This window comes from Leuresthes tenuis, unplaced genomic scaffold, assembly GCF_036924035.1.
Source record: "Leuresthes tenuis unplaced genomic scaffold, fLeuTen1.0.hap1 SCAF_16, whole genome shotgun sequence".
Classification (NCBI taxonomy): Eukaryota; Metazoa; Chordata; class Actinopteri; order Atheriniformes; family Atherinopsidae; genus Leuresthes; species Leuresthes tenuis.
In genome coordinates, this window is record NW_027325370.1 from 7,743,514 (window position 1) to 7,770,469 (window position 26,956).

Genomic DNA, 26,956 nt, shown 5'->3' on the forward strand with positions numbered 1-26,956 from the left:
CCCATCTCCCTATTTGCTCATTTCATCTTTTCAGTCCCTTAGATATCTCTCATTGTCTTATTCCGTTGTTGCTTCATAAAATCCCCCCCCCCCCCCCCCCCCCCAGCTTTCTTTTCGCTACTCATGCCCCAATGTATTAACCTTGCAGCAAGTCAAGGAGAATTGATTTCTCTTTTGGACTTTGTGTGAAACCCTATCTCAACAGCACTCAGAGGAATTTCCTTTCCCTCCCCAAAGCTGCATGGAGCTAGTTCTCTTTCATGAGGACATTTTCACTCCATATTATCTGTTTGCCTTCCTCTCTCTGGTCCCCATCTTGTTCACCTCTTCCTCTCTTCTTAGCCCTCAGAATTAGAGTAAGCATAATTAATTCAACATTAATCGCTGCCAAACGTTAGCTTTGCATAACCTTTCTACACTTGACTGTCGTTTGGGAGATAGTCAGTCATAAATCCATACGTTTACAGAGTTATCACACTAATTCAGAGAAACAAAAACAGTCATACTTTTTACTTCTTATGAGCATTAAACACAGGGGTGGATAAGACATTGTATTTAGTGTACTGTCTGATGATAAAGTGAATATATTCTGTTTTTCCTCTGTATTGCTCAAGCCTCACCAAAGATGGAAACAAATTCCCCGTGTGATAGTATGTTCAGCCAAGAAGGCCTAGACTGATTCTGATTGAATATTGAACAAAGGATTCAAAATGAGTTGGTTCAAAAACATATTTTTTATGTTGCACTTGTGTGACATCTGTAATACAAAATTGTATGATGTGAATGTACACTAACATTAATGTGCAGAACAGCTACCAATGCCAGACTGTGCAAACTAAATCTGGGAAGGTAGCAACAAGCAGTGAAAGATGATAAAATTGGCCTGAAAAGCAGTTACACGACAGTACTGTCTTAACAGTTCACCTATGTAATGTGCCACACTGTCACAGTGAGAAAAAGTGCAATGCAAGCATTTAGGAAAGCAAGGCTTTTGAATTGACTTTCATCAAGGCAGTTGTTTCAGCCAAAGTAACTAAATACTGAGTGGAGTTATACAATATGTTTTATTGAATAAGTACATTCAATAAAAGTAGCTGATCTTAAATATGGTTCTACAGACTTAGAAAATATAGAAAAAAACACCATGCCACAGTACATAGGGATTTATCAAAATGATTGAAAATAAAGACATCAAAGTGCTCTATCTGCATAAGAGTATAGAGAGAGCCTATTTGAAAACAGCAGGGAGCTTCAGTGTGAAATCATCTGTTTCTCTTTCCACATTGTGATCAGACGGATTGTTGAAGCATACAGCTTGAACCCCCAGGTGTCTTATAGCCCCAGGATTCCCAGTAAGTTGTAAGCCATGTTGATTTGCTGAATGCTCTAATGTGACACTACAATCACACTCAGGTGCATTTCTGTGTTCCAGCAGCAGCAGCAGCAGGTTCTTTTGGTGGCAGGTGCCTGCCCTGGTGTGAGTTACATAAACAATACAGTATGTTTATACTCAGTTGGTCCTCAGTAATACTTTTTTTTTTTTTAAAAACTCCCCTTTTGAACTAACAAAAATATGCATATTCTTACATCTCTCTGGCTTTACTTTTAGAGAATAATTTTTTTGTTAGGACACTGCAGTGTGGACGATGGAGCTGTGGGAGTCAGAAGAGCACCTCCTCCTCCTTCGGCTCTGCAGTGCTACACACACAGATGGCCACTCACACGTACAGATGCACTCACAGACACAATGGGTTGCCTTTCCACCAGTCCAATAACAGGCCTATTCATTAGAGTCTCTTACAGACAGTATTGACAGCCTGCTGACACGCAGTCACTCCAGCATAAACAAATGGAGCAATAGCAGGGAGCGAGGGCAGGAGGGGAAGAGACCTGTTATCGTGGCTTTTTGACTGAAGAGGGATGTCCACAAAACAGGAGTGAGCCAGGCACAGAGAAACAGAGGGGTGTATGAAAGCTGCCACTTCTGCTGCTACACAGACCCACATAATCATTTTCACACACTTAATGCAGTCTTCCCTCAGATCAGTGTCACATTAATCTTGCACTCTAGGTCACACCTCAGATATGTGGCCTATTCTAATTACAATCATGGGAATAAGTCATTTCATTCAGAACCTTGCTATATAATGGAGCTATTGAAAGGTTAGCTGGGTCAAGTGCAGCGAGCAACTCATCACACAACACTGTGTCACACATATGGCCCATCTTGCCAGAAGGGAGTCAGGATAATCTGTGAAACAGCATGAAGAAAATTAAACTAGTGGTTTGAGGCCTGAGGTACAGAGCTAGACAAACGCAACAAAATGTCAGAAAACACAACAAAACAGAAAACAAAGCAACATTTTGCAAACACATTTAAAAAATATATTTTCCAAAATGCTTGGATCAGTCTTTGTATTGCATTTTCTTTTAATTGTTTTTTTTTTGTTGTTTGGTTGGGTTTTGTTGGATCATTCTGGATGTGTTATCTGATTGTTGCATTTTGAGAAATATTGCTGTTTTTTTTGTTTAGTAGTTGTGTTCTCTGTTTCTTAGGTTTTTATTTTTCACCTCAGGCCCACCATACACCACAGAGAATGCTAGAAAAAGGCCCTGCAGAGTTCTCAAGTTGCACAAAAGCATTACAAAGAGGCTTAAATTGAGAAACTGTGCCATGCATTCCAAATATCTGGCTCATTATGGAGTTATGATTACTATGTCACTTTGACATGAACAAAGAGTGCAGAGCAGTCATTGAGAAAATGGGGGGGAAAAATGCTGACTTGTTCAAAGATGTGTTCTCCAGTGTGTCTTTGATTTGACCTCTGGAATCAGGTGACTGTGTGCAGACTGTTAGAGGAAGGGGGTTGGAGGGATAGGTGAATGGAATGAGCAATAGCTATGCAGACAGGTCAACAGAGAGACTGACTTTATGAAGACGGATGAGGCCAGAGTGTGCATGCAAACACAAAGACAAAGAGACAGATAGACTGCATAGCCATGAGCTCAGGGGGTCAGCTCTGACTCAAACAGACAAGGCAGATGAGATATGAAAAACATTCAAATATGAACTAATTGTGACATGGCTGAGGTGTCCCAAGAAACTTTGATATGAAGGTTGTAAATTCATTTTTACAGAAATTAAGTATCATTATGCAGCATTTTGGATGTCAGTACAATTATATTACATAGAGTAATTTTATTCAAATGTGGATTAAACCAGTAGCCTCCTCAAGGCATTTGGAAGCAAAACTGACAAAGATCTTTTATTTTTTTAAGACAACATGGCAGCTAATTACAACTACACTACAGTCAATTAAGAGGCTCTCAATTAAAGTCCGGAAATCATGTTATCTAGTGCCTTGCCACAAACACCTTGATAAACAACACAACCATGTCAGCCCACGGCTTTGAATAGAACTCACTGTAGAGCACAACCGCACTTCCATTGCCATTATCTGCATCAGAACTGTCGTCGCTATTGCAGCGGCCAGAGATCTCTGCCAGGGCCCCAGAATGCCTGCAATGCTAGTTACAACCGACTTGTGATGACACGATGAGGACAAAGCAGCGCTGGTGCTGGTTATTTGCTCAAGGTCATTGAAAACAAAGAGTAGAAAAAGGCTCTCAGCCACACAGGCAGAGTTGGTGAGGCATGCAGTTTACACAGGCATCCTCACACTGTACTGACATGATGCACAAACATTTTTAGAACGGTGTATATTGCCATTTGTCTGAGATATGTTATCACAACTATCAGATTCATATCAGTGGGCTGAATCAGGAAATTTGCTGATTGGAGCTCGAACTCAACCAACGGCGTAACTGTAAAGGTCATTGCAATGACATTGCCCTTTTCAGAGGAGGAAAGCATGAAATGTCGAATCACTGAGTAGCCACATCATCATGCAAATTGAGCAGTATGTTAGCGGCTGGAGAGACTCAGTGTTTTCAGATAAATAATGGAAGATACCTATCTGAGTGCGAAGCTGAGAGACAACTTAACAAGCAAAAGCCAGCTGTTTTGGAAGATTATCATAGAGGCAATGACAATGCAAAGATTATATTTTTCTGAGCTAGACTTCATTATAATTAAACACGAGTCAGTCTGCTGTAAAAATGTGTTGTATATTTGTTGAAGCCTGACAGCATTCTATGTTTCTGCAAAGGCATTATTCAGAAGTTACATTCCACGTTTAATTTTTTCTGTCGCAACTGTAGTGTTTAACAGTATGATAACTACCATAAGCTGAAAACCATTATGGTGGTAGAGCTGTGCTGGCGTTAACACATTCAGGTCAAATATCATTTACGGCAGCTGCTACCATCTGCAACTTGATCAAGATACAACATGTCTAACTGCTGTATGTCTGCATGCTTGACAAGCTGCAAAAACTGACAACAGAACTAACAATGAATACATTCTCAATATAGATCAACAAAGAACAAGTTTAAAGGGTGAAAAGTTTTCAATTTAGTAGCCATTGTAACAGACATGAACTTTAGAGCTGTTCAGAGCCTGTGGCTCACAGGTACAAACACTCTTCAGGGCACACGTTTCAAACTCTCAAAACTGAAACAACTTGACTCCCTATAATCATTAAAGATGTCTGCTTGAAAAACATGCCTGCCGGGAGGGCAGAGAAGCTGAGCTGCGCCTGAATCAGCCCAGGCATGCGTTAAAACAAAGTGGCCTCTCCAGCAGAGCACATAGCAACACACACACACACACACATACTTCCAGCACCAATACACACACTATAACCACCCACGGTCTCATAGAAACGACCATACACAAGACTCTAGAACAATCTCACAGACGTTGCACTGCTTACTGAATCTACACATGATTTCTTCCTATCATATCCACAGCAGCACACATAGGACTGATAATGTCACTGGACTCATCCTCTGTATTCATGTACAAGCAGGCTATGTAGAGCACACAGAATTCCCTCTTTCAGGCATAGCCACTATGAGACCAGAATACTAAAGAAGATAAGGTTAGCTGACTCAGAACAGAGCAACAATGCATGATAACTGGAAACTATACTGTCCTGCTAAAGACAGAATCTTTTTTTTAATAATGCTATTTGCTTAATGACAACCCTGCTCATAACTGCTTAAGAGGGTTATAGATAAAGGTCCCGGAGAAACTAATCCACCCTTTTTAGATTCTGTGTTGACTATTTGCATAAACTTGCATGTCATCAGTTATCAGTAAGTTTAGATGAAAGCGTCAGTCACTTCACCTCATCTGGTGTGACATAGAAATGGTGGAGTCTGGTCATATGACCAAACAGCCCATAATGATACTGTCCAGCTCCAAACACTTTGACCTTCCCTGTCATCACTCACACCTGCCACAGTAATGGCACACTATTATTGTAATTACAAGCCCTAACCATGATTTAACGGTTCATCCAAGTGCTCAATATTGACAGATGTCTGTGTGGAATGGAAACCAAGCAGAGCACACTATTAATCAAGAGCTGCTGGTGGCCAAGTTTAAGTAGGGATTAGTGATACAACAAGATGACTGACCACTCAAAATACCATGCACCAAAAAGCAACAACTCACCCAAAATCATGCCGTGTGTGGGTTGCCTTTGGTGTCCCTGGCTTGACAAGTGTTCCTTCACTGCCCCTGTCTCTCCTGCTTTTGCCAAGAGACAATGGCTCCAAAAATTCTGAGTTCCTCTCCACTCTCCAGTTAGAGGCAACTCAGAGAGGCAGCGTTAGATGTGAGGAGAGACTGCTGCTGCTGCTGCTGCTGCTGCACATGCCGTCCCTTGCGCTTGCCCTCTCCAGGTGAAAAACTGTGTGTGTGTGTAAGAGAGAGAGAGAGAGAGAGAGAGAGAGAGAGAGAGAGAGAGAGAGAGAGAGAGAGAGTGTATATGAATGTGTGGAGGAGGGGGTCCAGTGTTTCTGCAGTGGTGGCTCAGGTAAGCCTGAGGACAGTATGGAGGTGGTTGGCAGCAGAGGAGGGAGAGAGGAGGAAGAGGGGAGAAAGAGGGAAGAGGGGGAGCCTAAAGTGTGACAGCCAATCACAGAGGGAGGCTACAAAGCCAAGATCTTCTACTCCACAGCAGCCAGGAGGAAATGCAGTGGTCTCCAACAAACAGCTGACAAGCAGTTTCTTCTCAACTATCATTTCACGGGGCGCTTCAAATGGAAGATCTTCAGTGTAATGTAAAGTCAACGTCTGCTTTGGTCTCTCGCTGTCAGACACATATTCCCTTTCTCACTCTGGCTGTCTCTCCCTCTCTCTGCTTCTTGTTTTTGGGGTTGGGTATAACCTAAAGGCACCTTACATGCCTCTGCTCTGATTGGTGGCAGGCTTGGCCAATGGGAGCAACGGCAGGCACTTGTCATCATGCAGAGTGGAAGTCATGAAGGAGAGACAGAGCTTGACTGAAAATGCCTTCTCCCCAACCTCAGCCTCTCCTTTTTGTTATACCACTTTCTCCTCACCCATCTCCCGCGTTTGCTCAAGCCTGATTGCCTCATACGTTTACTGCACTTGTTGTTCATTATCCCTCCCCCACTCTGTCCTTTGACTCAACACGTATATGGACTTGTTAGAGGATTAACCTTGTGTGGCTTTCGCCTTCCCTCCTTCCATTCCGTAACCCAAGCAAAGTTATCACATTTTATCAACATCTGTGCTTTTGTCAAAGGGATGGAATAAGATTGGAAGAGGAGTGGGCAAAGGACGGGTGGTAAGCAAAAAAAAAGAGATGAAATGGAAAGCGACATAGCCGAGGAAGCAGAAGAAGGAGGGGCAGAGATTAAACTAAATACAAACTGACAGAGGGATGAAGAGTTGTGGATTGACAAGAAGAGACGGCCAGAAGGATGGAATACAGAGATAAAGCCTGACAGACTAACGGACACAGGAGACAGGCTGCAGAGGATTTAACTGTGAACCAAAGCAATGCAGTCATTAATTGAAGAGGAGCTTCACAGCCAGCTTCTTATGGTCTACTTCCTCCACACCAAGAAACCGCTCAAACAATGTTGCTGTCATGTTCCAGCGCTAGTCTCTGCCTCCGTTTTCCTTTGTGAAGAGGAATCACAGGACAGCGAGGGAGACGTTTTGAAAATCACACAGCCACGACATTATTCAGATGCTCAGCGCTTAAGAGAAGGCTTAACAAAACTGTCAAAAAATTAATCCCCTTGGGCGGGCATGCTTGCAAACACAGATATAACCACGTGAGCCTGAGGCTACAGAAAATGCTGCCTGACGTTCATGGAGCCTCTCCTTGTCCTGCTTTCTCTTTCCCTTTTTCTTTTCTAACTCTAACCCCCACCACCACCACCCTTCTCACGCTCTCAGGCTGAGGCTGTGAGTCACAGGGTGTTGGAGAGAATACTAAGGAGGCGGACTGACACCTCCAACACTTCTCTGTACAGCAGCTCCTCTGCGTATATTTAAGCAACTGTATGTAAACACTGGCAGAGATAGATGCCACATACACCCCCTCAAATTCTTACAGACTGCGTAAAATTATTTGACAGAAACCTTCCAGTACATTGGAATACATGGAGGTGCGCAACAATCCCCCATCTTACACGACTCTTACAGAGATCAAACAATTAAAACAACAATAAAAACAAACAAGTGTATAAATGTGATAATGAAAATAGAGATGTGGAACAAACATAAAGCAAAAAAACAAACAGATTAAAAAAGAAATTCCAGCCTGTGGGTGTTTGGATCAACCACAAAAACACACTGTCTGCAGGAAATGGACCGAGCACTGAGAATATTAGTTTCTGAAAATGGGACACATGGCAGCTGGAACAATAGTAATCATAAAGATAGCTGTGCATGCAACTTATTCCATGAGCATGTGTGTGTGTGTGTGTGTTTATGTGTCTGTAAAAGACCTTGGATGGGGTTTCCTCATTAGTTGTGTTGCTATCAATAATTCAGAGCCAGTCCTTGTTGGCGTTCAATGGGCCGAGTGCTAATGTGCTGTCGGGCCAACGGGGGCCCAGGGCCCAGCACCACTTTAATGGATGTCACGATGAGAGGGTGAAATTGGAGCATGGAGATCCTGTATCATCCATAGGCAAGAAGATGCAGGGAGGAAAAGGCAGGGGTGGGGAGTGGAGGGACAGGGGAAGGGTGAAAGCCACGGGGGAGAGGACAGATGGCATTATATGACAGGTATGTGAGCAGAGAGGTGACGGAGAAAAGAAGAGAGAGCAAAATGGAAGGACTTTAGGCCCTTTGTTTGCCAGTGGCGGCACATGACATGGTGCACTTACTTCTGTTATTTCTTGATAAGAGGGAATCATGGACATGTGTAAATTTCAACAAGGAGACTATCATAAACGAATAATGAACTCAAATAATGTATTTTGTGTTACCAAAGGTACTTTCTTTGTTAATTTGTCTCCAAAAGTGATAAGACACAGATTGTACGTCAATATCTAGTTTTACTCGTGGAGAATTAAAGTATTAAATTATTTTCCCACAGCAGTTCCAAGAACTAGAAACAAGTAATTTTCCTGCAAAAGCTGCCCAATTAGACTAGTTGTTTTTTATTTTAGTTCAGTCCTCAGAGTTATTTTTAGGAAACTTTTAAAGGAGCTTTTGAGTTGTTATTCAGACTTTTAGACAGTAATCTAAAGTGCTTTATCATTTTGTGGCTTTTAAAAAAATAGCTAAAAATAAATAAATAAAACCTTTTTTCCTTTTCCTTTTTTTTGGGTCAACAAGCAAATCAAGCTTAATAAATCAACAGAGTACACCTTGAGCAATTTTCTGTGCCATTAAAAACTGTTTTTTTTAACAAACTATTTTGGTGATTCAGAAGAGAAGGAGAGTAAAAACAGTTGCTGTGTGTCTGTGCTTGTGAGCTTTTACATGAAATTACATGATCATCCTGAGGTGAAATACACTGAACTCAACATTGTACATGTTGCACTTAAAAAATAAAATAAAAGAAGAAGAAATTAATTGAATTGATTGAATGAGTTTCACACAAATCCAAGTAAAGTACTTAAAGAGCAAGACTTTTTCAGGGGAAAATAAATTATTCCCCAATTATTCTTGTTGTTGTTGTGTTTTTCTTTTAATTCTGGTGTTTTAAAAAGTGTTGCATCTTCGATTTTGTTCTTGTGCTTTGCATTCTTTACCCTTGTGCGCGATTGTCAGGGTGAAGGAGATCAGTGTGTTTAACCAGCATACATTAGATGACCTCACATGTCAGTTACCTCTCCCTCTACTATATATGTAGATTTGTATTTGTTATTCCTGAGGTCCCTGTAGTGAGTCACACTAATTCCAAAGAAGCTTTACCCAACTTTAACCTAGGTTCCAATCTTCCAAACCGTTTTCTGGGTATAATGAGTTTTAAGTTTGCGTAAAGGGAAAAAATTTTGCATCTTAGAAAATTCACAGTCGTTCAGTCATTCATCATTAGCCTTTATAAAGAAAATTTGTTTTATAGAGTTATTTCTGCTGGCAGGAATGACTTGCAACGTCTTTGCCGCATCAGAGCAGAAGCAGCATCTGAATAAACACACTATGTTGTTTGAACACTATGTTATGTCGAGAGTATGCATTGCTGTCCATTATGCTGAGCAGCTTTTGCAACTTTCTTCTTTGCATAATCAGCTCCAGGGGCTAAACAGCAGTCCCCAGTCCAGAGCTAGCCCTCTTCATCAGTTTGTTCAGTTTCTTTGTGTCATTGGCTTTGATGCCGCTTCTCCAAGAGATGGCTGAAAAGCAGATTACACTTTCCATCACAGATTTAGAGAAGACATCCAACATCTTGTTCCAAACACTGAAGGACCTAAGCTTCTACAAGAAGAAAAGTCAGATCTGTCATTTCTTACAGACACTCCCCGGATTGCATTTCCAGCCCAATCTGTTGTTCAGAAGAACAGCCTCATATTGGTAGTCCTCCCTCACTTCCAACATAGAAATAGTGGCCTTATGCTGCTTCTATAAAAAATAATATAATAATATACTAATAATCAGTTTTGTCTTGTTGCCATTTAAGATAAGGGGATTGTTGTCACACCACGTCCCAAAGTAGGCGACCAATTCCTCTATACTCCTATACTCATCTTCTCGTTAAGCTGACTATTTCTGGAGATGAAAAGACTCTTAGTTGCACTGAAAGTCTGAGGTGAATAGAGGGAAGTACATGAGATAAAGTCTAAAATAAACAGGTGAGCACTTGAGTTGTTCCTCACACTGAAAGTGAGTGAGACTAAAGTGCAATGGAGAGCTCGAATAGTAAATAGTTGTTAAGCTATGCTGCCCTCTGTTGGTGCTAGTCTGTCAACACAAGACTAAAATCTTTGTTACAGCACAGTCAGATTACCAACATTTGTCATAGAGAGCAATATGGAAAAGTTCCACAAAGTAAAATGATCTCAACATATAAACTGAGAGGGTTGTATGTTCCATAAGCCATGTCAACACACACGGGGTAAACTGGGAACCATGATGAAATATGAAACAGCTGGTTACAGTGTTGATGGCCTGTCAGGCCAAATCTAAAATACCTTACTTAGGCAAAAAAAATGGCTGCACAACAAACCTGTTTTTAAACCAGCTGAGACTGGCATCCTGACTGAAACTGTTTTTATTTCCAGTATGAAACACTATAGAGAATTTATCCTGCTGATATGCAGCAGCAGCCTGTGAGAGATATATCAAACCTGAGGAGAGTGCATCAAACTCAGCCATTCAAGTAATGCTAAGATTTGTCTTCTTAATTCTTTCCTGCCAGAGAAATTCACAGTAAATCTACACTCACTGAAATTCACCAGACAGACTGTAACTCACTTCCTTATAACAGCTCGAACTCACTGTCAAAATGCAACTTCTGTTGCTCATAAATTCTCCTCATATATCACAACTGCCTGCAGGCGCTTTGTGACTTTCCAGAAATGTTTCTCTGGCCCTTTTTTCTTCTTCCTGACTTCACTTGCTTGGTGAACTGAAAACGTTTTCTGTTGTTACACAGTCTGCACTTATTCATATAATATATTTGGGTGTCGCCTGGCACTGTGGTGGTGAATTTAGAGTCTGCCTATGAAGGTCAAAGGTGAGTCTGACAGGCAACATGTTAGTCAGCTCAACATGAACACAAGGACCTCTGCGTTCCCCTTGAACTAGCCTGAGCCTGCAATTCTGACAGGCATATCACTTTGCAACTGTGAGGGATAATCATCTCACTAAATTTAGACTATTGATTAGGTGTGGATATGTGCAGGAAGTGTGGCTAGAAGTATAGTATGTTCCTTGTGCTCATTTTTCTGCTTCGGAAACCACTGAATAATTCAGGCTGCATATGTTCTGTTTTGATTGTTATAAATAAAATTATATATTTGTTCAATACATTTTTGTGAAGCAACACTGCTGGTTGTGTTAAATTGAATAATGGGGAACAGATTTTTGCCTTCTCAGCTGCTTGAAAATGTTTCGATAATATTTTCCCCGAATGGCCCTAAAGGAATCCAACATTTTCTCTCCATTTCAGATTAAGAACTCAAAATCAAACTATTCATCACACAAAGCTGGTAAAAGAATTTGTAACTATATATATTTCAACTTTGTAAACAGTGACCAAGACAAAAAAGAACATTTTCCACAAATATTCTATTAGTAACGAACAATTGTTCTCGTCACGTCGGAGTTGTGAGACGCTAACTGTTCTAGTTTACAGTACATCATTTCTTTGTACACATTCTCTTGATGTGAATTATGTTTCCTTTGTTTTTGCTTTGGCAACATGATTTTTGCTCAAGTTGTCTAAATGGTCAAGCTTTGCACACTTGAGTGTAATTCACTGTGACAGGAAGGGAGACTTTGGATATTGCAAAGATGTGTGGATGTGTGTACACAGGTGGGTGTGCCTCTCTTGTGAATCCACACTTGCCTGCAGAGATGGAGAATGTTGATGTTGACTGTCACACTCTCACACTTCCCTGACATTTTTACACCAGCATCACGAGGGTAGGGTTTCTTTCAATCCACACACACTCAAATAACACATTTGCACCATAACTGTTGGCTGTGTTCAGATAATGTTGAACGTTAAGCAATTCTGAAACTTTGCAGAGATAATCTCTATTATTTGGCTCTAAACTGGTATATTCCAAGTTCCTCTTTCGCCATATATTCTAGAACACAGCCAACTGGTCACAGGCTATTTATAAAGCTCAGAAATTCCTCAGTTGAGAGTGAAAACAAGCATCAGTCAAATCACAGCTGATGAAATATTCTCCTTAATGCACTTGTTGAACAGCAGGTCATTCATACCATGAAAGGTGCACATGTTGAAACTTTTTTTTCTGCATTGAACCACACATCCAGATATGTAGGCTATTCTATTGAAGCACACACACACACATATGCATAGACACACACACAAATTTCCCCAAATGCACAGTATTCAGTCTAGACGTAAGAGCAACAGATGACAGGTGGAGCTGTCAGGAAGGTTCTCAGCTTCAAAGATTTACAATATATACGATTGGGACAAGAAAGAAAATCAGTGATTTTCAAGCTGATTCTCATGTATTCGCATATATGGGAATCAAATACCATTTGTGAAACATCAAAGAATATCTATAGTACCAGACCTCATACAATAATCACACATATGATAAAACGGAGCAAGTAAGCATAGATCACCACACAGACCATTACCGTATCAGTCTGAATAGAATCACACACACAACAGCAGTGAATGGTAATAGAATAGGCTCATCTTACCTGTGTTCCACATTGGAAACACCTCTACTTCTTCTACTGACTGACTGAGTTGTTTAATCCTCCCACCATGAAACTGGTCAGGCCTCTTCAGGTAGAAAATTTTTTTTTAAATTCACATTCACCGAAAAGGGTTCCAGGAGCAGTACATTCAGACTGCAGTTACGATGGCTACGCAAAAGGACATGTGGACATAAAGGCACATTGCATGTGTCACCTCCCATCCACCTCTACATCATATCTCCTCCCTCCCTCTCACTCTCAGCTCTGTGTGAAAACAAAGCTAGGGCAGGAGATTCCAGCAGCTTATCTTTGTAGACTTTAATAAGTGAGGGCAGTTGTATTCAGTAGTGTAACAGGGAGGAGGGCAGGAAAGGGAGTCAAATGTCAATGAAGGTATGAGGAGTTAAATGAGGTCCGGTACAGAGGGGAGAGAAATATCAACTTGCACATGGATCATTTGTGGTACAGTACATAGAGTGAATTCCAAACAGCCCAGGTGATTGAAAAATTCTCTTGATAATGAAAGCCAACTCATTAGAAGATTGAAAGTCACAAAGTAACAAACTCTCTGTAAATAACTGATATGGGCATTTATTCCTGGATCTCATACAGCATGTCACCTCCCACCTACAGCAATGTTAACAGGAGGTTTAGAAAAAATTTGAAAAATTTGAACATATAGGATTAAAGTCGAATGACTACAGTAGCACACACGTGTAGAAATTCAGGGGTAAATGCTATTCTGGTGAGACTGCAATAAGCAACCACCCACCATGCAAAATATTTGGAGCAACCCCAATGTGACATCAGATGCACAGCAGATACGAAACAGGCAATACATCCTTGCACAGCTTTACTTCTAAAAACATCGTCAACTAAATGAGTGAGACACATTAAGACAGTCTGCACAGTCTCATAGGCAGTCACAGTGTGTCTCAGCACCTCCACAGACAGTCTCCAGAAAGAAAAGGTTAGAAGGGGAAAATGGCAGCAGAGTACAGCTGTAAGCACATTTCAGCCCTCAGAGCAACGAGGGCTAGTGTTACAGACACACATTGCAGACCAGAACCACCTCTGTTTCTGACAGTAATAAACATCCTGATAAAAGTTACCCCACAAACCATTACATCTAACAACTAACATTCTGGCTGTTATGCAGCTGTTTACTCTGCAATTTGTCAATATTATCTGGAAACTGTAACTCAAGAGTGAGAGGTCTGTCTTAAAATCTCATCTTAAAAGCTGTGTAGTCAAGCATCATTTACTCAGTCAATATTTCAGTAACTGAATAAAAACATGACAGAGAGAGTACCATTCATTAGATCAGTGAAAACAAGAAAACATAACAGAAATCCATAGATAAGAAATTCCAAAACTGTTTTATGCAAGAATATTCAAAGTGATTTCTTTTTTTGAATATTCAAAGTGCTTATTCCAACACGTGAAAATGTGTAGTGTATGGAGGAGTGCACATTAAAAGCCTTTCTGTTTAATTTGGAATTATTTCAAATTAGGTCCTTGTTCAATTTAGCAGGTGACTATAGTAGACACGAGTTGTCCTGAGCCATATAGACAGCATTAAAAGAAACTATCAATCCAGTGAATAAGCATCTTAATTTGCTTTGCCATTTTACACCAAAAAATATTTTCCGCATATCAAATGAAATTCTTCATTTATATCATCATAAGCATAATAAAATACCACATGCTGGGTGGAATCTGATAAACTTACGTTCCCATGATAGCCTCGCCCACTTTCAACCTGAGCAAAGTTTATTCATCCAAAAGTGATAACACCTGTTGAGGCAGCCTGTGCCATCAGCTCATGTTTAAAGAAATGCTGGCATAGTGCATCTTTGGGTTGAGGCTGTTTTTGTTACAAACATGGCAAGCATAGATGTGCTGAAAACCAGGTTTCTGACATATGACAAAATGTACACTCATGAGATGCGGGAACAAAGCTTTGCAGAATGGCCATTTAGAGAGGAATGTAACTGCACACCTGAAAAGGTAAGATGGCCACTGAGCTGTAGCAAAGATTGCTGTGAAGTACTGATGCCTGAAAACTGTAAAAAGGCTGGAATTATGGAGTGTGTTCAACAATACCAATGACTGTTTTTGATCATATTTTGACCTTGCAGAGGGTCATTGAATGCAATTAAACAGGAATTTGTAAGTAAGGCTTCAAGACCGGGTAAGACAGAGAGCTCTAGTAGATTTAAGAATACAGCCTAATTTACGTTAACCCTCATGACACATAACTAATGCTGGAGGAAAACAATTATATATATATATATATATGTACACAAATTGGTATTATTCTATTGATTCTATAGGGTGATTCAGTGAATCCCAGTGTGTTATGTTTACACGGTGCTACACAGCCTTTCATCCACGACCAAGACAGTTTATGATTCATGGTTAAGCAGGTGCGAGTTTCATCAGGTGTCCAGTGCACGGCTATTTCCCATTGCCTACTCCAGTCTTGTCATGATGAATGAGTTGCTGACACCTCACTTGATGAGTAACACTATGTGCTATGTTTACAGGCTCACAATCTCACAAAGAGCCAAAAAGACCATCCTCTGGTTTCATTTTCACTGAAACTAATCCTCCTGCAGCAAAATTCCTGAACTGCAGCTCGAATTTTTGTTTATTATAATCTGTTTGTAAAACGCTTGCTGCGTTGGTCTCTGTTGCTGTGTCTTTGCAGATGGCCAAGGCAGGGTTTGTCCACTGCCCCAGTGAGAATGAACCTGATGTTGCCTGCTGTTTCTTCTGTCTGATTGAGCTCGAGGGCTGGGAACCAGATGATGATCCCTGGTAAGAAAAGGGTCAGCCTTCCTGATTTTTGCTTCAGTCACTTTATTAAGCCAGTGGTGTAATGGTACAAAGTAGTTTGAGATCAGTTCGTGTTTAGTTTTCAGATATGAATAAGTGTTGCTGATTGTTATGAATAGACTTATGCCAAAATAAGTGTTTGGGGGATTTCTTTGGCCATGGAGGTTAACGGGTAAGATGGCTACGACATAAGGTTTATCACCACAAACAAAACTATCCAACAATTTCTTTTTTTTTTTTTTTTATCCAAATAATTTTATTTCACTGAATGCTTTTTTTTTTTTTACCAAACTTTAGTTGTTTTGCATCAAACAAATTTCTTCTACAATGTTATCTGACCAGGTCTGAGCATGCAAAACGCTCCCCTAACTGTGGATTCTTATCCATGAAGAAAGACTTCACTGAGTTAACTGTATCTGAATTCTTTCACCTGGAAAAGGAGAGGCTAAAGATCTACATTGTGAGTATCCTTACAATCATTGTAAGTTGATTTTAATGGAGTAAGCTTTTGCTTAACTACTTATGCAGTTGTTGTTCAACATTTGTCTTGTTCCCTTATTCTCCAGAGGAAGGTTTGTCATAAGAAGATGGCATATATGCGTGATGAGGTGGACCACATGCTTGAGGGCCTTAAATCTCAGCTGGACTCAACCAATCTTAAAGATGCAGCCTGACCACAAAGTCTTAGCCTAATGGGTTAACAGAGTGACAATTTAAAGACCAATAAAGTTTTGATGAATATTGTATTTTGTTTGTAGTCCTGTTTCTATCCACAAGATGGTGCTTTTGAGATTAAGCTTCAGTATTCCAATATCAAAGACAGGCTTCATGGAATTCCCAGCCCTTCATTCAAAACCTCTACAAACACCATCTAAAATGAAAGCACACATTGAGATGGGATTACAATGTGGGCTATATTCCCACTTTTCAACCAAATACTTAGCATTTTCCTGAACGTGCCACCATCTCTACCACCTCTTTTCAAACCTTGACCCTGGACAGATGGCCTGAAGTCCCCCACCCCGCCCCACCCCTTTCAGTACCAACTGTTGCCCCAGTAACATCTGTTACATATAGGGGGACAGTGTGCACTGAGAGGGCTTGCTCGGACACTTGTCTAGCCCTGTGAGGAGGACAAGGATTTAAGAAATACTGCAGGATGATGCTGATGACAATGAAAATCCCAAGCAATGTCCTAATGCTACAAATGTCCAAGGCAATGTTACACTGTACTGCTTCATATACTGTTTTGCATGTCAAGAACAAAGTTTTACCCCAAGATTTATTTGCAAAAGTGTTCTGCTTTCATTTTAAAAAGAGACCTGTGCACCTCTCCTCTCTCTGGAGGGAGGGTTGGATGGAGTATTGGATTAAAAGATCCTATCCCTTCTCCAACCTTCCACTGTTCAGGATTAATGTCTAATGTAACACTCTGGCCACTGAGCCCAGATGAACTGCGTAATTCTCCTTTATCCGCTCACTATAGAACAAACTGAAGAGAATATTTTTAGAAAAAAGTCAAATACTCCTGGGTGATGTAACTTAATGAAACTGATATGCATGTCACACTCTAGACCTTTTGTTTTTTCTACAATAAGATGAAACATTTTGTCAATGCTTTGTATTTATGTTAGAAAAAGGCTTGTGTGTGTGTTTAGAGCATCATTTACAAAGTGTGCCAGATAAACAAATGATCCAAAGTGCTGATGAAATGGCTACTTCAGTTAGGTAAGCGGGATACATAAGTACACATTTCGTAAGGAGCAAATTTACAGTAATTGAAATGTACCTCTAATCATGGCTTATATCCACTTCCTGTGTCAATCCACTTATGTGTGTGTGTGTTCCAGAAAATTAACAAAGACAATAGAATGGCACAGATGCGATAGATGGGCTTATCTATGGGAATTATAGTGAAACGGTTTAGACTTTATTTGATGTGGGAGCCTGCCCACATGTTTTCCATAACATGAAACAGTCAAAAATTTGAAATAATGGGGTTATGTATTGTGTTTCTGCACACAGATTGTGTTTGGCTCTTCTCAGATGTTATATAGTCTGACAAAGAGTTAACAGCAATGCCTTCAAGTGCGGTTTCCTAATTAAAGAGATTCAGCCAAAAAAACTGTAAACAACGGATGTAACAGATGGACAAACGGACAGATGTTACTAACAGAAACTTTACAACCTGAGTTTTCAATCAGGCCCCATCTGTTGCTCCTTCAACTGGTACCTCCCTCTACCCTCCTCCAGCGCTTGTCCTCTCCTCATCTACCAGACCCCCTCTTTTCTGATGTACCATGCACTGCTTTATACATACATATATATGTATGTACGTAAGACATCAGCAAATGAGCTTTCATAAACAAAAATCCAAACGAGAAGCTCATCTATAATGAAAATATAAATGTCTTACAGCTATCACTGTAATTATCTTTGCAGGTAGGATAAGGGGGTCTTGCCTAAGGACCCCTACTGGAGGTAGTACCTACTGGAGATCTGAACTCAGGTCACCTACATGAAAGGTTGCAATCTTATCATTACAGTATCCAGTCCAGGTTATCAATCTGAATGTGTATGGAGGTGAGCTGACAGATGAACCCTAACTACAACGTCACTATGGGCCATTGCCACTGATGGGCAGTGAAAAATTGCAGAAAAAAATGGAACAGGCTGAGTTTTACTGCTCCTTGCATAATAATCAGGAAAACCTAAAATCGTGATTAAGTTTCACCTCTCACTCCTCCACCTCCAACAGTCTCCCGTGTCTGCAGTTGCACATGCTGGCTGTGTGTGCTCTCAGACACCACAACCCTCCTACCTTGGCTGTTTTTGTGCCTTCTTCCAAAGAGACCTCCATCTGTCCCTTCACTCAGCCCATTGTGGTCTCCCTAAGCCCAGAAACTTCCACAATGCGGTGGGCGTGCAGAGGGGGGGCATGGTAAACACGACAGCATCCAGATCCCATTAGAAGCTATTTAACTTCTACACTCTAATACTCTGAGAGAACTCTGGGAGGGGAAGGTCCACCCCTTATCCTCATGCACACAATGTCACCTCTTACACCCACTTCCATAGGTAATGAGCCTGCAAGAGCTTGTCATGTGAGAACAAGCAATTATTTTGCATCGTCTAATTTTCATTATCATTAGATTTTTCTTTTTACCAATTTATCTTAACTTTTCAAATATGTTCTGAGTTATTCCTTGTTTTTAGTACAAGAGATGCTGCCATAAAGAATAATTTCAGGGGGAAAAGACAACATTCAGAAAACACAATATTTTACACACAGATTAACAAACATTTTACAACCACATTAACATCTCACAAACTTCAAACAAACACAAAAACAGACTGGAAAATTTAAAAAAAGGAACAGTATTTAATAAATTACAACATGCCACAAAACATTTTAAGAAATATAATAAATGTTGAGAAAACAGTTTTTTTAATCTTTGAAAGTGTTTCCTTTTGTTTTTGTTATTTTTTAGAAATATTGTTTTTGCTTTCATTTTTCTCCACTTAATCATGCTTGGTGAGCTTGTGTGTGTTTTTTGTTTCTGTTTTCAGTGCCTCTGTTGAAAACAAAACTGGAACATCATTGTTTGATTATTGTTTCTAAAGAGGAATGTTAATAAATTGAATTATTATCTGATGCAATGATAATGGTTCAAACTTGGGTAATTTAGATTTTTTTTTCGAATTTTACAAATTTGACCATTATTATTACAAATGAACCCTCCTTCCATTACTCCATCTTGCCAGCCTTCCCATCTTTCATTGTGCTCCTCTGTCTTTGCCCACATCACTGTCTCTATGCAGTGCCTTCTTGGTCTTTCTTCCACCAGCTGCTTGTCTAGTTTGTCTCCATTTCGAACTGCTCCACCTCTCAACCTGGGTATCCATAACCTCTTGCACCCCACAGAGACAAGTGTGTGTGTAAGTTGTTTGCAAGCGTGTTGAGGCCCAAGGGAAGGGGGCATCACTGTGTTCGCCCCAGCTTAAAAGCAGAGGGATTATCAGCACACAGACACTGATTAAAGCCTTCCAGCCTCCAATGGCCCCATTAATACAGTCTTAATCACAATGCTTTATCCCTCCATCCAGCTTCTATGGATCAGGACCTTTTTATTTTAGCGTGGGACACTCTTGTTTGGCTAGTGGATTAAGTGTACTGTACACAGAAAATAAAATATAAGCACAAGAAAATGAAAGGAAAAGCTAGACTGGCTTCAGACTGTATTCAAAAAATTCTGTCAGCTCAGAGTTTCTTTTTGTGCTATATCTATGAGACATCAGCTTCCACTGCCAAAGTCAACTTCAAAGCTTTCTTTTCACGTTGCCAGCATCCACTATGTATTAGAATTAAAAGAAAGAAAAATTTAGGTATCAAGAGTTGCACTGTAGCATCATCAAACATCTGTGGGCTGATATCTGACGTGACCTCTCTCTCGGGGATTGAGCTACAGGTTGCACTCTGGTGCCTTCTGCATTAGCAAAGATGGCATGTGTTCATTTCTTATAAGAGTCACTTGATATGTTGTCTTATAAAGCCCTGCACAGTTGTGATCTGAATAATAATACTTTCAGATACCTCCACAATGAATATTCACATCACGTTGATATGATTCTTTGCGTCTGTTCGTTAAATAGAAAATACTAAACTTTAAATGAATTTAGTTTCTAGATCTTCCGAAACTCTCTCATTTAACTATCAAACTCTCCTTGATGCCCCAAACCCTGACAATGTCTCGTGTCTGCGTTTTGTTATCTTGTATCAAAAATCAATTTACAGAGATTATTTCCATATCCACCCACTCATGTATTTGGACTCCAGAGGATAATTCCCTGCCCCCAAGTGTTTCTGTCATAACAAAACAGCAAAGACAAAAATCAATCAAATTTTATTTATATGGCACCTTTCATACTTTAAAAGCGCCTCACAGAGGTGCCTCACAGAGGCTAAAAACAACAATGACATACAACATACCAACCCTCCCACCCCCATAAATACCCGGAGAGACACGGAGACAAACAGACACACACGCACACACAAACACACAAGCTCAGACCCACTGCACCTATCAGACAGAGACATGGCCGGGCACCCAGACCTAAGGCAAGGAAAGATCCACCTTGGGGGGCCGACCACACTGAGAGGGCTCCTGGCACCACCACAGGGAGCGCCGCCAAAGAAACAGTCCCGACCAAGGGGAAGACAAGAGTCCCCACACCAAGATGCAGAGTCCTCCAGCCATCCGGGCCAGAGCAGTCCACAGATCAGCACCCCCTGAGTGGACCAAAAGCAGCTCCCAGTGTGGTAGGGCCCATGAGGAAACACTGCAGCTAAAAACTGAAAGACTAAAACTAATACAATAAAAAGGTATAAAATGAAAAAAAAAATAGATAAAATCTTTTCAGCTCATATAGTTAAATTCTCTAACTAAAACATGGAGTTAAAACATGACTACAACATGAAGTTAAAACGTCTAACTAAAACACGGAGTTAACACATATAACTACAACATGAAGTTAAAACGTCTAACTAAAACATGGAGATAAAACATATAACTACAACATGAAGTTAAAACGTCTAACTAAAACAAGGAGTTAAAACATAACTACAACATGAAGTTAAAATGTCTAACTAAAACAAGGAGTTAACACATATAACTACAACATGAAGTTAAAACGTCTAACTAAAACATGGAATTAAAACAAATCACTACAACATGAAGTTAAAACGTCAAACTAAAACATGGAGTTAAACGTATAAATACAACATGAAGTTAAAACGTCTAACTAAAACATGGAATTAAAACATCACTACAACATGAAGTTAAAACGTCTAACTAAAACATGGAATTAAAACATGACTACAACATGAAGTTAAAACGTCTAACTAAAACATGGAGTTAACACATATAACTACAACATGAAGTTAAAACATCTAACTAAAACATGGAGATAAAACATATAACTACAACAAGAAGTTAAAACATCTAACTAAAACATGCAGATAAAACATATAACTACAACAAGAAGTTAAAACGTCTAACTAAAACAAGGAGTTAAAACATAACTACAACATGAAGTTAAAATGTCAAACTAAAACATGGAGTTAAAACATATAACTACAACATGAAGTTAAAACGTCAAACTAAAACATGGAGTTAAAACATATAACTACAACATGAAATTAAAACGTCTAACTAAAACATGGAATTAAAACAAATCACTACAACATGAAGTTAAAACGTCTAACTAAAACATGGAATTAAAACATTACTACAACATGAAGTTAAAACGTCTAACTAAAACACAGAGTTAATACATATAACTACAACATGAAGTTAAAACGTCTAACTAAAACATGGAATTAAAACATCACTACAACATGAAGTTAAAACATCTTATATGAGGAAACACTGCAGCTAAAAACTGAAAGACTAAAACTAATACAATAAAAAGGTGTAAAATGAAACAAAAATAGATAAAAAGCTTTTCAGCTCGTATAGTTAAATTGTCTAACTAAAACATGGAGTTAAAACATGACTACAACATGAAGTTAAAACGTCTAACTAAAACAAGGAGTTAAAAAATAACTACAACATGAAGTTAAAATGTCTAACTAAAACATGGAGTTAAAAAATAACTACAACATGAAGTTAAAACGTCTAACTAAAACAAGGAGTTAAAACATATAACTACAACATGAAGTTAAAACGTCAAACTAAAACATGGAGTTAAAACATATAACTACAACATGAAGTTAAAACGTCAAACTAAAACATGGAATTAAAACAAATCACTACAACATGAAGTTAAAACGTCAAACTAAAACATGGAATTAAAACAAATCACTACAACATGAAGTTAAAACGTCTAACTAAAACATGGAATTAAAACATCACTACAACATGAAGTTAAAACGTCTAACTAAAACATGGAATTAAAACATCACTACAACATGAAGTTAAAATGCCTAACTAAAACATGGAATTAAAACAAATCACTACAACATGAAGTTAAAACGTCTAACTAAAACATGGAGTTAACACATATAACTACAACATGAAGTTAAAACGTCAAACTAAAACACGGAGTTAATACATATAACTACAACATGAAGTTAAAACGTCTAACTAAAACATGGAATTAAAACAAATTAATACAACATGAAGTTAAAACGTCAAACCAAAACATGGAGTTAAACGTATAACTACAACATGAAGTTAAAACATCTAACTAAAACATGGAATTAAAACAGGACTACAACATGAAGTTAAAACGTCTAACTAAAACACGGAGTTAATACATATAACTACAACATGAAGTTAAAACGTCTAACTAAAACATGGAATTAAAACAAATGAATACAACATGAAGTTAAAACGTCAAACCAAAACATGGAGTTAAACGTATAACTACAACATGAAGTTAAAACATCTAACTAAAACATGGAATTAAAACATGACTACAACATGAAGTTAAAACGTCTAACTAAAACATGGAATTAAAACATGACTACAACATGAAGTTAAAACGTCTAACTAAAACACGGAGTTAATACATATAACTACAACATGAAGTTAAAACGTCTAACTAAAACATGGAATTAAAACAAATGAATACAACATGAAGTTAAAACGTCAAACCAAAACATGGAGTTAAACGTATAACTACAACATGAAGTTAAAACATCTAACTAAAACATGGAATTAAAACATGACTACAACATGAAGTTAAAACGTCTAATTAAAACATGGAATTAAAACATGACTACAACATGAAGTTAAAACGTCTAATTAAAACATGGAATTAAAACATCACTACAACATGAAGTTAAAACGTCTAACTAAAACATGGAATTAAAACATCACTACAACACGAAGTTAAAACGTCTAACTAAAACACAGAGTTAAAACATATAACTACAACATGAAGTTAAAACGTCTAACTAAAACATGGAATTAAAACATCACTACAACATGAAGTTAATTAAAATAATAGAGAACAAAAATTAAATATGATAAAACATTTGATTAAAAGGAATAAAAATATCAATAAAATCAAATAAAAGCCTGATTAAAAAGGTGAGTCTTGAGCCTCTTTTTAAAAACATCAACATCAACAGTCTCTGCGACCCTGAGGTTCTCCGGCAGGCTGTTCCACAATCGGGGGCCATAATAACTGAAAGCCACCTCTCTCTATGTTTTAGATCGAACACGTGGTATGGTTAAAAGGCCAGTGCCGGAAGACCTCAGGGTCTGTGAGGGTTGATATGATAAAAGTAAGTCCGATAAATAAGAAGGCCTGAAATTGATCCTGAAACGTATGGGGAGTCAAGGGAGCGATTTTAAAACTGGTGTAATGTGCTCTCGCCCTCTGGTCCTTGTCAGCACTCGTACAGCTGAATTCTGGAGTAGCTGATGATAAAAATACTCTTTTTTTGGAAGACCAGAGAGCAGGGCATTACGGTAATCTAAACGACAAGAGATAAAAACATGCATCAGCACCTCCGTGCTGGCCTGAGAGAGAAACAGGCGGACTATGGCTACATTCTTAAGATGGTAAAAACCTATCTTTGTTATGTTTTTGATATGTGGAATAAAACTAAGCTCAGAGTCAAAAATCAGGCCCAGATTTTTTACAGTTTTGGATGGTTTAAGATTTTTTTATTTTGTTAAAAGTTTCTCTCTCTGGCCTTGTAGGACGTTCGCTGCCATCCATGACTTGATATATAAAATTCAGTCAAAAGGGGCATCAAGTGGCCCTGTGTCATCAGGAGACACGACAATGTACAGTTGCGTATCATCAGCATAGTTATGAAAGCTGATGCCGTGAAAAAGGGGGTGTGCGCCAGCTAACTTTGCCAGTATTTTCTCACAGGCCAAGTGTCTGTCTGTATAGCTATGTGTCATTCCTGTACCAAGGCTGACACACAAGAGCATGGGGGGCAAACTTGTGGATGAGGAGCAAGGACCTCTGTCACCTCCTCTGCCCTTTCCTTCTTTTTCCTACCCTTGTTTTTTTCCACAACACACTCTCCCTTTGCCTCTCACATCCTTCTCTCTCATGCTCTCACTCTCTTCTCTCTTTCTCCCCAAATTGGCCCAGCTGTCCATTAGCCCCCCGCAGTTCCCCCAGCTGTCTGCCCTCCCCAAAGGAGAAGCCTAACAACAATACAGGTCACAGGTCAAGAGAAAGAACAGGCTGCGTTCACAATAGACCAGTGGCGCCCGCTAAAACAATCATTCCCTTTTTCTTCTTTGGCTTTTCTGCACTGTTACCAAAACTGGAAAAGACAGACCTTTGGAGATGTAGCTGAAGAGGGGGGAAGTCTTCTTGAACAACAGCCTCCAAAGCACCTTCCCCTTTATGTAATTGTCTAAAGGCCCAGAAGGACAAACACAGTTGTGCACACCAGCTCTAACTCTCACCACTTCATCTTTGCCCTTTGGCAACCCTGTTCATTGTTTATTTAAGAGCCATCATGTACTTCAACATGATCATGGAAGTTTAAACTAATGCTTTGCCATTAATCAATTGATATAAATGTGCTTATATAAAGACATATCTGCTTGCTTAAGATGATTTGACAATAGAGTACCATAATGTTGCTTTGCTGATATTCCTTTTGAGAGGTTTTTAATATAAATGATAAGGTGACAGTATCTTCACATTTATACTACTAAAAATGTATCGTAACTCAAAGTTTCACCACATTCATATGCTGAACAAAAATCTCATTCTTTTCTTGTGCTCTCTAAAAGTATATGAAATAAATGAGAATGAGGTCCTGCCCTACAGTGTTTTGGCATGAGCTTGATGGGAAAATGGGACACATGTGAGAGAAAGTGAATGATAGCGATTCAGAAAAGCCTCCGTGACACATTCACCTGTTCCCCAGAGTTTTTTTCCCATGGCCCACAACAGACTCCCGCCTGACCTGACAGAAACCCCGGAGCAAGCCTTTTAAATGACATCAGACTCACTCACAGATGCTCTGCTGCAACAGTTCTCTGTTATCAGGACACATTGTAGCCCTTTATTCATATACTAGACCATGTACAGATTAATGCTGCGGTCAGTGTTTGTGGACTAGAATTTTGAGCAATAAATGCAATAAACTGCATTTATAGCAAATGCTTGCGTATAACAAGTTCAAAACTTGTATGTTATCAATTTCTTGTTATATGCAAAATCTAAAAAATGGCAGAGACTGTGCAAAGCAAAAAATAAATAGTTTGTGTGGTGTGTGTGAGCTATTGAACTTTTTAGAAATAAATGCAACAACTGGAACTTATTCACAAACTTGGACTTTGTTGTGAAATATAGGAGATAATCATAATACTTTCCTCTGATCTGTTGAATTTTAAGTGAAGACGAGGGTAAAAGCAATTGTTCTTTCATCTTATCCGCTTGAGAATTTTTGAAGCTCATTGTGAAAATGCAAAGAGTAGCCTTCTGAATTGAAAATTTTATATTGAACTGATCTGGTAGACATATGAATTGATCTATTTCCATGTGAAATAAATTCAAAAGTAACATGACAGCCCAAGACCAGAGAGAAAAAAACTCATGCTACACACTGTTACTATGGAAATAGCATATAATATAAGAATATTTATTCATTTAAGTGCGAAACAGCAAAATATTAACAGTACAGTATGACAAAAAATTGCAACACCAAATGGACAAATACCTGAAAGACCTCAAATAAATAACTTAAATACAGTACAGCTACCAGTGAATGGCAACAAACCATATAGACGATGAAACAAAAACTGGGCTGAGAAAAATATAAAAAGCACAAGACATTATCAAAATAAATATTAAATACATATATAAATAGATGCATTGCTTTCTTAAGATCAAGACATTAAGAATAGACCTCAATGTACAATTTAGGTTGGCTGACTTTTCAATCAGTTTTTTTCATATAAGTGTAAACTTGCAGATCTTTTTGCAAGCTCTTATGTTTGGGAACAAGCCCTTTCAGCATTTCAGTTATGCATGAGCATGAATATCTGATTTGGTAGACTAATTCCTTGTTCCATTATTAAACAACTGGGAGGGTAACATGTTCAGGAATAATAAGAATCTAAATGCCAATGTATGATCACAACAAAAAAGAATAAATAAAACAAATAATGCTCTGAGTGCATGTTTGTATCAGGTAGACTGAGTTGAGGTGATGAGTCTCACCCTCTCTGAGCATTCAGTGTTCTCCCAGAGTACAAGACAACATGAATGCAAACCATTCTCTTTATACAATCAATACACTGATCATTGTTTTTTATACAGGAACATTGCTTCTCCTCTGGACAGCTGCTGAGCAGTCACTCTCACTATCACATT

At 39.0% G+C, this 26,956-nt stretch overlaps 2 protein-coding genes across 2 annotated transcripts in view; one reads left to right on the forward strand and one right to left on the reverse strand.

Moving 5' to 3' along the window:
• znf385a (zinc finger protein 385A) overlaps positions 1–6,204 on the reverse strand; it is a 57,722-nt gene extending 51,518 nt beyond the window's left edge. Inside the window, exon 1 of the mRNA XM_072367531.1 lies at positions 5,582–6,204. Coding sequence (XP_072223632.1) covers positions 5,582–5,591 — 10 coding nt within the window. The 5' untranslated portion in view covers positions 5,592–6,204. The remainder of the gene's footprint in view (positions 1–5,581) is intronic.
• An 8,431-nt stretch (positions 6,205–14,635) lies between these two features.
• birc5b (baculoviral IAP repeat containing 5b) lies at positions 14,636–16,266 on the forward strand. The gene is made up of 4 exons (XM_072366486.1): positions 14,636–14,761; positions 15,465–15,574; positions 15,935–16,052; positions 16,159–16,266. The coding sequence occupies exons 1-4, from the start codon at positions 14,636–14,638 to the stop codon at positions 16,264–16,266; spliced, it is 462 nt and encodes a 153-aa protein (XP_072222587.1).
• Positions 16,267–26,956: the final 10,690 nt, after the last annotated feature.